Consider the following 15,748-nt stretch of genomic DNA (forward strand, 5'->3'; position numbering starts at 1 on the left):
TATAAAATTAATCTGAAATCACTTCTTTATAATCAATATTACCAAAATGTAAGCTCCAAAAAATTCGGTTTCCTTTAGACCACAGCATCTAAAACTGCCTTACAAAAGAAGATACTTAATAAATGAATGGAAGAATAAATATGACAAATATTGCGTAACATATGAAAATAAGAGCTAGATCTAAATTTTAAAGAGCACATATAAAAATACCAGAATATGAAAAAATTTACTGGTAGGAAAATGACTCCGTAGGGATTTCAAATAATCTAAATAATAATTTAAATCTGTCATGGTAATATTTTTTTTACTATGGAAAACAATAATTTAACTTTTAAAGAAAAACAATTTTCAGTTATCACTAACATTACAAGTTACCTGTTTCATTTTTACATCAAATTTATATCAAAGGTAAGATTACTTGAGTAAATTTTGATGACAAAAGTGAGCACATGGTATAGTTATTAACACATGGTATTCATATTAGAAACTGCTTCAGTGGCTTGATATACTGGTAGAAAAAACACACTACAGTGTTACTTCATATTAAATTTTTTATTAAAATTGAGTCTTTACAGCATAGTTAAAATGTCATGTCCCACAGACATATATTTAAGAAAAAATTTCTATATGCAATTATTGGCACACAAATTTAACATAATCAAAACTAAGCCAAATATATATATCCAAATTCGTGTCAATGACCTGGAATACCTGAGTTATCAAGTTGTTGGTTTTCCAGATAGTTTGAAACATTTTTCATCCACTTTATAGAGGACACAGCCCATCCAGAAAGAATACTTTGGTTGACAGACACCCTCTCCCAAAGATCACCAGAAGTCCTCAGTTGGATGAAGACTTATCTTCAGAGGCTTCTTCTAAGTGGAGGTCAGTCTGTGATGAAAGGAAGGATTCCCACGTAGCAAGGCACTGAAAAATGAAACACACCATGGAGAAATAAATAAGGACTAATAAATACTGACATCTGTTCCTATAGCAGTCTGCCCTACTCTCTCCTCCTATCATTATGCAAAAATCCTTGCCACTTTCTATATATTTTAACTTTTAATGAGGGGTGTTATTGCTAAATGAGAGAAAAACATATTGTTAAAAGATCAGCACGAATTAGTTTGCTGAAATAATCTACTATTACCCCACTGTCAGGAGAGAAGACAGATGTCTAAGCGATGGAGAAAAAGATGGATATATTTTGATTGGAGGAGGCTGGCATTAAGCATTTAGATGGATGAGTGGTGATGCAAGCACAGCCTCATCCAGACTTGAACTCACTGAACTACTCCTCATTAAGTCAGATCTGCATGAATTTGGACAAATTGAATAACTTTTTTCGTTTTTGTTTTTGGTTACATCACAATTCTCTCAGCTTACTTTTTTTTCATGCAATTTTATTGAGATTTGTTTACACACTGTGCTGGTTTGAAAGGATGTATGTCCCCTAGAAAAGCCATGTTTTAATCTAAATCCCATTCCATAAAGGCAGAATAATCCCTATTCAATACTATATGTTTGAAACTGTAATCAGATCATCTCCCTGGAGATATGATTTAATCAAGAGTGGTTGTTAAACTGGATTAGGTGATAACATGTCTCCACCCATTTGGGTGGGTCTTGATAAATTTCTGGAGTCCTGTAAAAGAGGAAACATTTTGGAGAATAAAAGAGATTCTGAGAGAGCAGAATGTCATAGCCACAAGAAGCAGAGAGTCCACCAGCCAACGGCCTTTGGAGATGAAGAAGGAAAACGCCTCCTGGGGAGCTTCATGAAACAGGAAGTCAGGAGGGAAAGCTAGCAGATGACTCCGTGTTCGCCATGCGCCTGCTCACCTGAGAGAGAAACCCTGAACTTCATTGGCCTTCTTGCACCAAGGTATCTTTCCCTGGATGCCTTTGATTGGACATATCTATAGACTTGTTTTAATTGGGACATTTTTCTTGGCCTTAGAACTGTAAATTAGAACCTTATTAAATTGCCCTTTAAAAGCCATTCCGTTTCTGGTATATTGCATTCCGGCAGCTAGCAAACTAGAACACACACCAACCAATATATCCGAAGTATACAATCTATGGCTTATAGTACCATCACAGAGTTGTGCACTGATCACTACAATCCATTTTAGAATATTTTCATTACTCCAAAGAAAAAATAAAAAACAAAAAAACCCTCCAAAACAACCATTACTCCTTATTTCCCTCTATTAGTGAATCCTAGCATTGGTGTGGTACATTTGCTAGTGGTGATGAAAGAATATTACAATATTACTGTTAACTATAGTCCATAGTTTGCAATAGGTGCATTTTCCCCATCTACCACTCTATTAACTCCTTGTAATAGTGATGCATGCTTGTTCTAGCTCAGAAAGAACTTTTCTGTCTTTGTAATGTTAATCAGTCATTATTCACCACAAGGTTCTAGCTTTCCTCTTAGTGACATATACGAGTCTATACTTCCCCTTTCAACCACATACATAATTCTATGCCAGTAATCACACTCAGTAGAATATGTTACCATCACCTCTATTCATTTCCAAATACTTAAGTTCAATTTAGCTAAAAATTTCTTTAAAAATTTTGGACATATTAAGCATCTGATCCCCATTCGCTAGCCTCATTCTAGCTCTTGGTAACCTATATTACAGATTTTATGTTTGTGAATTTATATATCATTTTGTTTATTCATTCATTGGTTGATGAACATGGGTTCTTTCCATCTTTTGTAACTGTGAATAATGCTGCTATGAACATAAGTGTGAAAATGTCTATCCACGGCCCTTCTTAAATTTTTTCTGGGTATATACCTAAGCAGGAATGTCGGATCATATGGCAGCTCTATACTTAGCCTTCTGAGGAACTGCCAAACCATTTTCCGCAGTAGTTTCTTACTTGTTTAATAGCGACCATTGTAGTAGAAGTGAAATGATATCCCAGTGTGGTTTTAATTTGCATTTCCCTAACAGCCAGTGAACATGAGCATATTTTCACGTTTTATTAGCCACTTGTATTTCCTTATTGGAAAAGTGTCTATTCATGTTTCTGTCCACTTATTAATTGGGTTGTTTGTCTTTTTATTATTGAGTTGAAGGACTTCTTTATATATTCTGGATAGCAAACTCTTATTAGAAGTGTGGTTTCTAAATATTTTCTCCCATTAAGTTAGCTGCAAATTCATCCTTTTGCCAAAGTCCTTTGAAGTGCAGAAGTATTCAGTTTTGAGGGGTCCCATTTATCTATTATTTCTTTCATGGCTTGTGCTTTGGGTATAAGATCTAAGAAACTATAACCTATCACTACATCTTGAAGAGGTTTTCCAGCTTTCTCTTCTAGTAGTTTTATGGTATTGTCTCTTATATTTAGGTTTTTGATCAACTTTGAGTTAATTTTTGTATAGGGTGTGAGATAAGGGTGCCCTTTCATTCTTTTGGTTATAGATACCCTGTTTTCCCAGCACGATTTATTGAAGAAACGGTTCTGTCACAGTTAAATGGACTTAGGAGCCTTGTCAAATATCAATTGATCATAGATCTGAGGGTTTATTTGTGAACTCTAATTTCAATTCCATGGATCAATATATCTTTCTGCCAGTACTATGCTGTTTTGACCACTGTAGCTTTATAGTATGTTTTAAAGTTAAGAAGCATAGAACCTTCAATCTCATTCTTCATTTCAAGATGTTTCTGGCTATTCAAGATCCTTTATCCTTCAAAATAATTTGATAATTAGCTTTTCCATTTCTGCAAAGTAGGCTGTTGCAATTTTGATTGGTATTGCATTGACTACATAGATCAATTTCGGTAGAATTGAAACCTTAATGACAGTTAGGCTTCCATTCCATGCATAAAAGAACTTCCAATTACTTAGGTCTTCTTTGACTTTTTCTTAGTAATGCCCTGTGGTTTTTGAATATAGGCCCTTTACATCTTTGGATATGTTTATTCCTAGATATTTGATTCTTTAAGTTGCTATTGTAAATGGAATATTCGTCTTGATTTCCTCCTTGGATATCTCATTACTAATATATAGAAACACTGCCAATTTTTGCATGTTGATCTTGTATCCCACCAGTTTATTGAAGTCATTTATTAGCTATAGCAGCTTTGTTGCAGTTTTTTAGGGACTTTCTAAATATAGGATCATGTCATCTGCAAATAGTGAAAGTTCTATTTCTTCCTTTCAAATTTGGTTGCATTTTATTTCATTTTCTTGCCTAACTGCTCTCGATACAACGTCTCACACAATGTTGAATAACAGTGCTGACAGTGAGCAATCTTATCTTGCTCCTGATCTTAGAGAGAAAGCTTTCAGTCTATTACTACTGAGTACAACGTTAGCTATGGATTTTTCATATATGCCTTTTATCATGATATGAATTGCAAGTATTTTGTTGAGGATTTTTGCATCTATATTCTTTAGAGAGAACGGTCTCTAATTTCATTTTCTTGTAGCATCTTTATTAGGCTTTGGTATTAGGGTGATATTAGCTCTAGAGAATGAATTAGGTAGTGTTCTCTCCTTTACAAGCTTTTTGAAGAGTTCGAGCAGGTGTGATATTAATTATTCTTGGGATAATTGGTAAAATTCACCTGTGAAACCATCTGTCCTGGGCTTTTCTTTGTTGGGAGGTTCTTGATGACTGATTCAATCTCTTTACTTGTGATTGGTTTGTTGAGGTCTTCCATGTCTTCTCAAATCAGTGTAGGTTGACAGTGTCTTTCTAGAAAACTACTGATTCATCTAAGTTGTCTAATTCATTAGCATACAGTTTTTTATTGCATCCCCTTAAGATCTTTTTTATTTCTCCAGGTCTGTTATAATGACCCTGCTCTCATTTCTCATTTTATTTATTTGCATCTTTTCTCTTTGTCAGTCTAGCTAAGGATTTACCCATTTTATTGATCTCAAAAAACAACTTTTGGTTTTATTGATTCTATTGTTTTTTTATTTTGACTTTTTGTTAATTTCATTTATATCTGTTCCATTCTTTGCCATTTTTTTTTTCATTCTGCTTGCTTTGGGATAAATTCATTATTTTTTCTCTAGTTTCTCCAGCTTTTCAATTAGGTCTTTGATTTTAACTCTTTCTTCCTTTTTAATGTGTGCATATAGGGCTATAAACTTCCTTCTCACCACTGTCTTCACTGCATCCAAGAAGTTTTGATATGTGATATTCTCATTTTCATTTATCCCAAGATATCTGATGATTTTTCTTGGAATTTCTCCTTTGACCCATTGGTTGCTTAAAAGGCATGTTTCTTGACATTTGTGAATTTTCCAGTTTTCTGGCTGTTATTGGTGTCCAGGTTCATTCCATTATGATCAGAGGAAGTATATATAATTTCAATGGTTTTAAATTTATTAAGATCTGATTTGTTACCCACCATGTGGTCTATCCTGGAGAATGTTCTAAGAACAGCTTGGAAGAATGGAAGAATGTCTATCCTGGTGTTCCTGAGTGCACTATTCTATATATGTCTATTAGGTCTAGTTCATTTATCATATTATTTAGGTTCTCTGTTTCCTTAGTGATCCTCTGTTTAGACTATCTCTTGAAGAAAGTGGTATTGAAGTCTCTTGCTATTATTGTAGAGACATCTATTACTCCCTTTAGTTTTGCCAATATTTGCCTCATGTACTTTTGTACACCCTGATTAGGTGCAGAGAAATTTATTATTACTATTTCTTCTTGGTGAATTGCCCCTTTTGTTAATATATAATGTCCCTGTCTCTTATGACATTTTTTTCTTTAAAATTCATGCTGGTCTGAAAGGATTATTACCCTAGAAAAGCTTTGTTTTATCTGATCCATCTCGTGGAGGCAGCCATTTCTTTTAATCCGTATTCAGGACTGTACGTTGGAAATTTGATTAGATTACCTCTACGTAGATGTGACACCCAATTGTGAGTATTAACCTTTGATTAGAGGTAGATCGACTCTGCCCATTCCAGGTGGGTCTTGATTGGTTTACTGGAATCCTTTAAAAGCAGAAACATTTTGGAAAAAGAGAGAGAGCCACAGGAACCACAACAGCCCAGGGAGCCAGAGATTTTGGAGATGAAGAAGGAAAATGCCTCCAGGGGGAGCTCCATGAAACAAGAAGTCTGGAGAGAAAGCTAGCAGACTTCACCATGTTTGCCACCAGCCTTTCCAGTTAAGAGAGAAACCCCAAACATTATTGGCCTTCTTGAATCAAGGTATCTTTCCCTGGATGCCTTACATTGGACACTTCTATATATTTTCTTTAATTTGGACAATTTCATGGTCTTAGAATTGTAAATGTGAATTTAATAAATTCCCCTTTTTAAAAACCATTCCATTTCTGGTCTATCACATTCCAGCAGCTAGTAAACTAGAACAAAGTCAATGTTGTCTGATATTAGTATAGCAATCCCAGCCTTTTTTCTTTTTTTGTTACCATTTGTCTGGAATATCTTTTTCCTCCTTTCACTTTCTACCTATTTGCATCTTTGGATCCAAAACAAGGCTCTTTTAAGAAGGATATTGATGAATAATATTTCTTCATCCATCCTTCCAACCAGTGTCTTTTGTTTGGGAAGTTTAATCATTAATATGTTATTAATATACTGTAATATGTTATTACAGTATAAAAAATACTTACTTCATTCATCTTATCCTTTGGCTTTTATTTGGCAGATCTCTTTTTCTCTTTCATTTTTCCTTTTAGTTACCCTTACTGATAATCTTCATTTCTATACTCTCCTCTGAGCTGCTCTCTCCTGTCTTTTCTCTTCAACCAGCAGAAGTCCTGTTAGTATTTCTTGTAAGGGCTCTTGTTAATGAACTCGCTCAGCTTCTGTTTACCTGTGAATATTTTAAACTCTCCCTCATTTTTGAAGCACATTTTTGCCAAATAAAGAATTCTTGGCTGACAATTTTTCTCTTTCAGTATCTTAAATATATTGTACCACTGCCTTCTCGCCTCCATGGTTTCTAATGAAAAATAAGTACATAATTTTATTTCCCTTGTATGTGGTGAATTTCTTTTCCTTTGCTGCTTTCAGAATTTTCTCTTTCTCTTTGGCATTCAACAGTCTGATTAGTATGTGTCTTATAGTGTGTCTATTAGGATTATTGTTTTAAGTATGTTGGGCTTCTTGGATTTGCATATCCATGCCTCTTATAAGGGCTGTGATATTTTTGGCCAGTTTTACTCAAATATTCTTCCTGGTCCTTCTCCCTTCGCTTCTTGTTCTGGAACACCTGGTATGCATATGTTTCTGTGCATCATGTTGTCAGTCATTTTCCCGAGACCCTGCTCAAATTCTCCCATTCTTTTCTTCGTCTGTTTGAATTTGGAAGCTCTTTTAGCCTCACTGATCCTTTCTACTGCCTCGTCAAATCTGCTGTGTGTGTACTAGCGCATTTTAAATTTCATCTATGGTCTCTTTTATTTCTAAAAGATCTGTTATCTTTCTTTGCATGCTTTCAAATTCTTTATTCTCTCTCAGCATCTTCTTAATATCCACTATCTCTTTAGCCATCTCATTTAATTTGTTTAGGAGATTTGTTTGAACATCTTTGATTAATTGTTCCAAATTCTTGGTCTCCTCCAATTTTTTTTTTCATTTGTTCTTCTGACTGGTCCTTATCTTCCTCCATTTTAGTATACTTAGTGATTTTTTGCTGATATCTGGGCATCTGATTATCTTGTTGGGTTTATGTGAAGGTCAGTTTATTTTGAAGTACAAAATAAAATTATGTGCTTATACAAAACCTTCTAAAATTTTGGTTTTGATTGGTTTATATTAAGACTCTTCTTTTACAATTGCCTCATCTTATTTCCTAGCCAAAATGGTGCCTGGCACCCACACAGGGGCTGTTGACCAGATCCAGTGGGCCCTGGGAGAGGGTCTGGAAAGACTCCAAAAAGCCTTTTTGCTTCTTTTCTTTCCCCTACACTTTCCGGCCTGCCCGGTGGATGGCACTCTTCAGCTAACTACTCTCCTCACCGCTAAGAAAGCAGGCTGTTAGGTTTTTGCTAACCTCCTTTGAAGCAGTCAAAACAGTGGGGCCTGGTAGCATCTGACTGGGAGGGGCTGAACCTGCTGGAATCCTATATTCTCACTTTGCTGGCCAACACCTGGTTGGGCTTTGTTGCCCTCTGTACTTGCGAGGAGGACGGTCATTCTCCAGGCAAGGATCGTGTGCCTTCCTCCAGGGTGGGGGACGGGCACCAGGGGCTGTGGATGGCATCACTCACAGTCTCTGACTAGGTTTCCTCAGTGTCTCTGTCCCATACTGCCCTGGGTGTTGTACTGACTTCCCCTTGTCCCTGGATCCCAAAACGGCTGATTTGGACAATGTCTGCTTGGCTACTCACTGCTTTTGGGAGAGAAACAGGTTCTGCCATCCTCCATTTTGGAACCTCCTCCCGGGGTCCCTTCCATATTCAGCCTTCCTCAGTGGATTGTGTTCTGCTTTGAATCTCTGTGGATTTGGGTGCCCGTGTCTGGATTTGGGTCCCTGTGTGCTCGGGATTCTAACTCACTGCTGTGAGAGGCTGCATCCCAGGCAGTGGGAGGTGGGAGGGATCTGGGCCGCTGCCTTCCAATACTCCGAAGCTGCCTGGGACCAGCCAGTGGGAGGAAAGAGGACCAGCCAGTCTGGGATGGGAGTTTCCTACCTGGTATTTTTCTCCTTTTTGATTTAGCATATGTGGAGACCTTCTCCAATCTCTACTTTCCTCCAGAGTTCTAAACAAAGTGAGATTTGTCCTTTTATTTGCTGAATCCCGGCAGAGGATTCTTCAGATGTTTTAAGTCCTTGTTGATGAAACTATGTGTTGAACTTTTTTTTTTCTGATTAACTTTTAGAGTTTCCCCAGCTATAAATTTGGCAAATGATAGTATTTATCAACAGGATACTTGTGAAAATTACATTTATACTACCTGTATAAATCTCATGCAGAATGTTTGGCACAAAGTAGCTGCTCACAAATGAGCAATTATTATATTATGATGGTCTGTTGGAATGCAAAGACAACCCCTGCCTTGGGCATCAATGTGCCACCATAAATGAAAAAAAATCAGAAAGAATTGAATCTGGTGGGGACCAACAAACAAAAAACATGGCCTATTTTGTGATTTTTACCTGAAGCTGATCCTCCTAATAAACTAGTATGAGTTATTTATGTGATGATTATTTATAACATACTTTTAATAATCTGCAAAAATTTAGGATTCTTTTAAAATATATTTACTCCAATACATATTCAGCTAAACCAAAACTAACTAGGAAAGAAAACATGCTTTTACCAAATTCCTAAGTATCATCTGATTTATAATGGTTTACCTGACTGTAAAAGAGAAATTTATAGCACTAAATACTGATATTAAAAAAGAAGAAAGGTCTTAAATCATTGACCTCAGGTCAAAATACACACTAAAAAAGAGCAAATTAAACCCAAAGTAAGCAGGAAAAAAAAAAAAAGAAAGAAAGGAGTAAAAATCAATGAAACAAAACTAAAAAAAAAAATCAGTGAAACAAAAAGAGAAAAACAATGGAGGAAAAAATCAATAAAAACAAAATTTGGATTTGTTATTGATATATTATTGATCATTATACATATATTAAATATGTGCAAATTTTGTATGACAGCAATAGCTTAATAAAGTTGTTTCTAAAAATTAATTCTTTGGAAAGAATAGAGGCTCAAAGTTCACTCCTTCCATCGCAGTTATGTTATCAAAATGAGATCATTTAACCTCTTTAAACTGGGATTCCCAAAGGAAAATGCAACTAATAACAGTACTCATATATACAGAATTATCAAGGAGTTTAGTATGTGCCGATAATTTAGTAAGCATGCATGCAATAAATATTAGCCATTATTAAACTATTTCATTTGTTTTCAAAACCTAAAAAGAAAAGAAATTAAAACAGCTTTTAAAATATTCAAAATCTCTTTCATTAAATTTGAGTATAAAAAGGGAGAAATATAAAATTATCAAAATATAAAAAACTTTTAAAACACTATCCACAGTACTGGATTGAAAGGGCTGATAGCTGGGGAGCAGATCCATACTTACCATTTGGGAAAGAGTCCTCTGTTTCCCTTGGAAATTTTGTTTCTATTAGAGCTCTTGGGTCTCTTTTCTGCAAATCCTCATACATCTACAATCTATTAACCCTGCAGGGCAGCGCAAAGCAATTATGTCTTTCCAGAAATATCATTCTCTTTCATAACTCTGCTGAACCATCATTTAAAGAAATTTCTGAATGTCCTCAAAAAAAATTCAAAAAGAAATTCCTGGCAGTCAGCTCAATTTAGAATTCCAGTCAAATAAGTGGTCAGACTTTCACCAAAGATGCTTTGAGTTCTCAAGTGAACACGCTTCTATCATTGTCATATTCAACTTCAACTATCCTAGTTTAAAAAAAATAGAATTTTTTTCTCATGGGCAGGCACCAGGAATCGAATCTGGGTCTCTGGTATGGCAGGGGAGAACTCTGCCACTGAGCCACCATTGCCCCACCTTAAATAGGAATTTAGTAGCTATCTATGTTGATTAGTATTGTGAATGAGGATTTGTATTTATTAATTGAGTTCTAATACGGACAGTAAAACATAGTAAAAGAGACACATTCATTTTGTAAAATATTTCCTTACCATCATCTATGCTAGAGGCAGAAAAAAAATTATGTATTTTGAGATATAGAACATTACGTCCCATGAAATAGAGAACATTAAAATTGAATAACACTAGAAATAATAACAACTTTCATTTATTGAATGAATACCTGGAAAGACATTACACTGGTTGCTTTGTATATTATCATGTTTAAACTTCACAATGACCTTTATGAATCTCATTTTACAGATGAGAAAGCTGGGGCTCAGAATTTAGGTACATTTTTGATATTGCAAGTCTAATAAGTGGTATAGCCAGAATTCACTCATCAAGAAATGGAGAATAATCTCTCGAAAGGGCAGCAGAGTACCTTTAATATGTTTTCCTGGGTTATGAGGATAAGAAACTGGGGTGGTTTGAAGCTGTAAGTACCCCAGAACGTGAGCCCACTGAAAGTAGGACTTGCTGATGAGATGTGACCCAGGAGGGATCGTAATCCTGTTACAGGAGTCCTTTATAAACAGAATGAATTCAATAAAAGGGAGAGAAAGCCAGAGAATCAAGAAGCTGAAATCAAAGGAAACCTGGAAGAAGGGGGAAAGAGCAGCAAATGCCGCCATGCGCCTTGCCGTGTGGCAAGGAGCTGAGGACTGCTGGCAGCTGGTATTCGGAGAAAAAGCATCACCTTGATGATGGCTTGATTTGGACATTTTCTTGGCCTTAAAACCACAAGCAAATAAATTCCCATTATTTAAGCCAACCTGTTTTTTGGTTGTTTTTTGCTTCAAGCAGTCAAAAAAACTAAAACAGATGCCTTTTTTTCACACAGAAGAAGGAAGACAATTCTGGGAAGCGAGATGTGCAATAAAATACATTACTGCAGAACTATCAAGCTGATCACATTTTAGGAAAGAGAATATATGCAAGTTGAATGTCTGGAAATTAATTCCATACACATCTCTTGGACATACTTTATGTATTTCCAGAAGCTCATATAGCCTTTCAAGATGGATGAGTTAACACGTGCCTGGCCTATGGGAATTGCTCAACAAAAGGAGGATGACTATAGAGAAAGGATGTACGGAAATACTGATTCAATATGCTGGTCATCATAAAGACTTCATTTTTCAATCTGAATTCTAATAAACCGACATCCTGGTTTCTATTGCTCTCTAAACTTTGTTAATATTAAGCCTGATTCCCACACAGGTTGCTCACCAGTCAAGTTTCTGGGCCTGCAAAGTTGAGGACTTAACCTTGATCTTGACCTGATGCTAGCAGACCTCTTTGGAATTCTGAAGCTGGCTTTTTACTAAATAATATTTTAACTGTCTGCCCTTCTCCCTAAATGTCAGATAGTTACCTGAATTACTTGATAAAGTGCATGTATCTCAAGCTCGTGTAGATAAATCTAATTAAAAACAACAAAAGACTAACAACTTTCCTTAAATTTCTTTACTCTTTCTTGCTTCCTTGTAAATAAGAAGTAGTAAAAAATCAAGAAACGGATCATTTATATCACATACTAGAACAATTTAGTCCAGGGAGTACTGTGCCAAGGACTGTGAAAGTTGGAAGGATATAAAAAACCATCAAAACAACATGCAAAAAATCCCAAAACCTGGTGCAAACCTTGCTTATAATTATATATTATATGAAAAAGGTGTTTCCATTTGGCTTTACATTGCTTTATGTCAACGAGTTAATTTCTCCACTTTAAATCATCACAATTAGTGAAGCAAGTTAATATATGTAAAAATTAGCATAATGATAAAAAATACCCCAGCATCACGGTTAGCCTGATCTTTAATCATACCAATCAGCTCATTCCAGTTTTAGATGCTCACACTATCATGGGAGAATCAACAACAACAGGAATTCCACTTTTCATTTGAATAATGGTCATAATTGTCCACAGATATTATCTGAGGAAATCATTTCATTATAATTTAAGAAAACTGTGATTCTTAAGAGTCCAGTACTGAGTTATTTCCAATGCACCATATGAAACCATAATGAAGCCATAAAATGGCTTCTTCTCACTGTCATAAAAGACAGTCAATAAATATATTATAAGCTATAAGCTGGGATGTTGGTGGGCCAGGAAGTGAACTTATTGCAAGTCATCTTTAAGAATCCAGCGCACGTTTTCCCCGAGGTGGCTTCATTTTGTAGCCAAGGCCCCAAGCCGCAGCTTCTCTCTGAAGGCCAGAACTTTGAGAAAGACAGTCAACATGGGAGGTAGCCAGGGCAGGAGCACACAGGCCCAACAGGGAGACCGAAGCCCTTCTACATTCCTACTTAAATGCTTAAAACTTCAAATACACAAAGAACATTTAGAAAATGAAGTTTTAATTCCAAAACTAACTTTCAAGTTTGAAAGTAAATCTTTTACCATTTCAGCAAAGGTGGTATGATATTTGCCAACAGGAAAGAAAAACATCTTTTCATTTCTTTATACATTTTTTTTTTTCACATGGGCAGGCACCGGGAATCGAACCCGGGTCCTCGGGCATGGCAGGCAAGCACTCTTACCTGCTGAGCCACCATGGCCCGCCCTTTTCATTTCTTTAAACAGAGTAATTACACAAACATACAGAACCTAGTATTCTGAAGTATAAACAGGGACAAAAATGGTGTTTCTACAGATACAGTATAGCTTGCAACAGAAGTTTCCGAGTTGAAGAAGCAATTGTTCCCAAGCTCATGGGACAGGAGAAGGACGTTCTGTTCCAGTATGGCTTTAGGCAAATCTCTTCATTTCTCTGGGGCTGTTTACAACCGTTCTTAGACTACATGTGCTCTTTAAATTTTTCCCCAGAAATAAAATTGAAGAGCTCCAGGGGCTAACTGTGGCCAAAAAATTGTTGGCAAATGACATCATATACAATTTATAAATATGACTTATTCTGCGTGGCTTGACACAGTGTGGAAATCCAACAAGTACAAAAATTTAGGTCTCGCTCTCTGATATTTAGTATTTATAAGATAATTATCATTACAAATAATTTCCAAAGATAAGGTTCATAAATAAATAAGAAACATTCTTTACTTCACTGCTACTATTACTAGTAGTAGCCTATGTTTATTTAATGCATATTAGAGGATAGGCACTGAGTTACGTGCTTTATATATTTTATTCTTATTATCATTTATTTGCACGTTTGAAATTTACTTTCTATACTGGCAATTTCATGCCCAACTAAATTAAGTAGAGCATATTCCTTAGATATGCTAGTTGAGACCTCTAGCAAAAAAGGGCATGAAAGCTTATTAAAAAAACAATTTATTTAATGAGTACTGGAAATATTAAACTTTGCTTTGAGGACTTTTCTTTCATCTTCATTTATCCCATTATATGCAAACATGTACACACACATACACATATTTTAGTACTTAAACAATTCAAGAAGGTATTATTATTTTTAGCACTTCATAGAATTTAGTGTCATGCTTATGCTTGTTGAAAGCCAACACTTAACAGCTATCATGTAATAACGCCAACATAAACTTTGAGAATCTTTCCAGGTAATGTTACCAACCTATTCATGGAGATAAGTAATAAAAACTTAGTTTCATCTGGATTATCATAAATCAAAATGTATAAAATACTATCCATGTATCTATGTGGTAAATAAAGTAAAATAACTAGAAGTTTGCCTAGAAGAATAACATGGCATCTATTATTATAAAATGTGATAAAAGTCAAATCTTACCATTAATTTCTTTTCAAACCAAAAAGTCGCATATTAAACCAAAAATTGCTATGTTTCTACTTTTTCCTCCTAATCTAAAAGTACCTTTTGAGAATACCATGATAATTACATTTCTCTTAAGCCTAAAGGGAGAAATATGGTTGAGTATACTCTATTTTAATTGTATCTCAAATGATCTTGGGCCCAGACAGTATTACCTACATTTGAGGAAATACTGTAAAACTATTTAGCATTTTAAAAAATTGTACATGCCTGAAATGAGGGCAATAGGGTATGTGTGACATTTTACTAATTACCTTTCTTATCACCTAGACATCGAAGATTAAACACACCAAGGAAAACTTCCAGGGCCTGCATATTTAAAAATTCTGTAATGTAATCAATACCGAAAGAAAGTAGAAGTGATGTTACCACGGAAAGTAACTTCTCAGTTATTTATTAAATTTCATTTTTGGAAACATCTAGCTCTGTTTCTGAAAATCATCTGCCAATTTATAATTTTAGAAATGTGAATAACTAAAATACCAGGATTTGCATTTTATTTTCCTAAAAATTATTTTTCCATTATCGCTCAAGAATGTAATTTATGAATTTGTATTGGAAATACTGCAAATACTTAAAACAATTGCAGCATAGAGTTAATGCAAAAGGACTCATTAGCTCCAAACGCCATCTTGTGGTCCACATTTTTATTATTTTGTATTTATAAACTCCAATTCAAGATCTATTAAAGATATAAGGAGCATTGGAGATGATTTATTCCATTTCTCTCAGTTTTACACATGGGAAATTGGGACTGAGAAAGGTTTAATAACGTATTGTAAAACTTTATGGGAGCAATTAATACAAGAGCCAAAAATTGAATTCATATCCTTTCAACCCATACTTTTTTTTCTATATCATATTGTCATTATTTTTGACTTATCATAAGCCATTTACATGATGTTTATTCTCGTTAGTACAAGGCATTTCAAACGTCAAGCATATCTGGTTTTAATGATATGTTACAAGTACAGTAAACTATGGAGAGCACATTTACCTTTGGATTATAGGAGAATGACCAAAGCACAATTATAATTTTTGATGTACACTTTTAAAAAGCAATTCATATGTTTTCTAATATTCTCTTAATGACTTGTGAAGTGTATGTGTATGTGTGTGTGTGTGTGTTGGGCGGGTGCAAAGGAAGGGGTATCAATACGCTTATTTGACAGATTAGCGAACGGGTATAATATCTAACAACTAGTTAGTGGCAGAGTGGGGAAAACGAACAGGCTTCCGGATATCCAACTTAAATTTTTTCATTAGTAAATTAACCTCCTCTCTTCTACAGGCTATATCTTGCAGTGGTCTGTGTATGTGCGTTTAATAACCTCTTCCTTAACTTTTCAGGAACCGTAATGTTGGTCAATACTATATAGTTTGTCATT

General features: G+C 35.1%; 1 protein-coding gene across 3 annotated transcripts in view; it reads right to left on the reverse strand.

Moving 5' to 3' along the window:
• Positions 1-537: 537 nt before the first annotated feature.
• SNX7 (sorting nexin 7) overlaps positions 538-15,748 on the reverse strand; it is a 103,192-nt gene continuing 87,981 nt past the window's right edge. For all 3 annotated transcript variants that reach the window (XM_077120171.1, XM_077120169.1, XM_077120170.1), the window contains exon 9: positions 538-927. In XM_077120171.1, the coding sequence (XP_076976286.1) occupies positions 841-927 (87 nt within the window). In that variant the 3' untranslated portion in view covers positions 538-840. The remainder of the gene's footprint in view (positions 928-15,748) is intronic.

Source organism: Tamandua tetradactyla, chromosome 11 (assembly GCF_023851605.1).
Source record: "Tamandua tetradactyla isolate mTamTet1 chromosome 11, mTamTet1.pri, whole genome shotgun sequence".
NCBI lineage: Eukaryota > Metazoa > Chordata > Mammalia > Pilosa > Myrmecophagidae > Tamandua > Tamandua tetradactyla.